Source organism: Suillus subaureus (genome assembly GCF_016647635.1).
Source record: "Suillus subaureus strain MN1 chromosome Unknown BJ212scaffold_512, whole genome shotgun sequence".
In the NCBI taxonomy this organism is placed as follows: domain Eukaryota; kingdom Fungi; phylum Basidiomycota; class Agaricomycetes; order Boletales; family Suillaceae; genus Suillus; species Suillus subaureus.
The window spans coordinates 7456-8922 of NW_024539068.1; the positions used below are offsets into that span (position 1 = coordinate 7456).

Genomic DNA, 1467 nt, shown 5'->3' on the forward strand with positions numbered 1-1467 from the left:
TCCATCCTACCTCATTGGTACATATTTTGCCTTGCCTCATGTGTTGTAACAAGTGTTGCAGTCTTATTACATGTCTTTACATATTCCTACTGCCTATCTGTCCTGTCCCTTCCGTTTCCGAGAGGGTTTAGCTAGTATAAAGTGCCTAGAGTGACTACTTCATATTTACTTTCCTTCTACAGTATTCCCTTCCCTTAGGTTTTACTTAGGAGCAGTCACCATTAGTGTACGCTTTTAGCCCCTATTGGTTACCTTATACCTGGACACCTTGTCTTGACTTTCCTTACCCATGCAATCAATACCCTTGCCCTCACTTGTTACCCGCACCATTCCTTAAGACTTCCCTACCCCTTACCCTAGCATCTTGCACTTCCGCATCAACCGCTCATTGACCGCACTTCCACATTCCCGTGCTCTACATACCCATGCACTTGTTCCTGCGCTCTGTGCACTTTCAGGTCTTTAGTATCATCAGCCGTTCTCAGTAGCAATTCCCTTTAGGGTCAAACATTCTTGCTTGCAAGTGTAGCAGCTAGGCAGAGCATTGACCTACAACAATATTTTTGGTTAGGCACTTTAACAAGTGTCTAGCCATTGTTGTGTTTGCACATCGGTTGTGTGAGCTGAGTTGAGGACCTTAGTGAGGTTGACATATTTCTATTGGACAACATTGAGCCATTCACTAGGTGGGAAGGGTGGACACCCTGGAGTGGATAGGATGTCATTAATGACACTCTTTGGGTCAGCAGCGAAGTTTTTGAGTTGCTGATATGTTTCTCTGATATCTGGAGGTAAAGAGGCAAGTGCTGTTGACTGTCTTTGTGTCCAGGGAAATTTACTGGAATCAACAGTTTTGGCTTGCTTTGAACTGGGCTCATCTTCATCCTCTGAATCAGTGACAACTCTTGGCTGCTTTTGCCCTGCTTCTGTTTCTTCAGGGTTGTTGTTTCCCCTATCCTCTCTATTAGCTTCCTCTTCCTCAAAGGTCCTGCTACTTCAACATCCTCTTTCCAAAGCTTGTGCTTTTGAGGCATCGATACTGTCGAGCATTCCAATGAAGACATCAAGGGCTTCATTAATGTTTCTTCCGCTCCTAACAGTGGGAGACTGGAGAAGACTCTCTTGGATGTCAAGTATGGTGATGGCTTTCCCATTGTGTCTGAGCTGATACTGATTAATGAGCTCATTGCACTGTTCAATACAGTTGAGATCAGTTGAATGCTCTGTAGTTTGTCACTCTGTAGTTTGTTCCATTGAGGTAGTGGTTTGAGACGTTTCTCCATTGTCAGACATGAAGAAGAATTCTGATGATAATGAAGTTATGATACTGCTCAAAACAACTAGCTAGTGAAGTGATGGGAAAGGTTAGAAAGAGGACAAACCAATTCTAACCTGAGTCGCTTGCTAAGCAAGCTCTACTCCACTATAGGAGTAACTGAGAATGAAACAGGGATTAACAACTCCCCA

The 1467-nt window shown here is 43.8% G+C and overlaps 1 protein-coding gene across 1 annotated transcript; it reads right to left on the reverse strand.

Moving 5' to 3' along the window:
- Positions 1-657: 657 nt before the first annotated feature.
- BJ212DRAFT_1293310 (uncharacterized protein) lies at positions 658-978 on the reverse strand (the record flags this gene model as incomplete). Its single annotated transcript, XM_041332164.1, has 1 exon — positions 658-978. A coding segment is annotated over one exon (321 nt), but the record flags the coding sequence as incomplete, so codon positions are not given.
- Positions 979-1467: the final 489 nt, after the last annotated feature.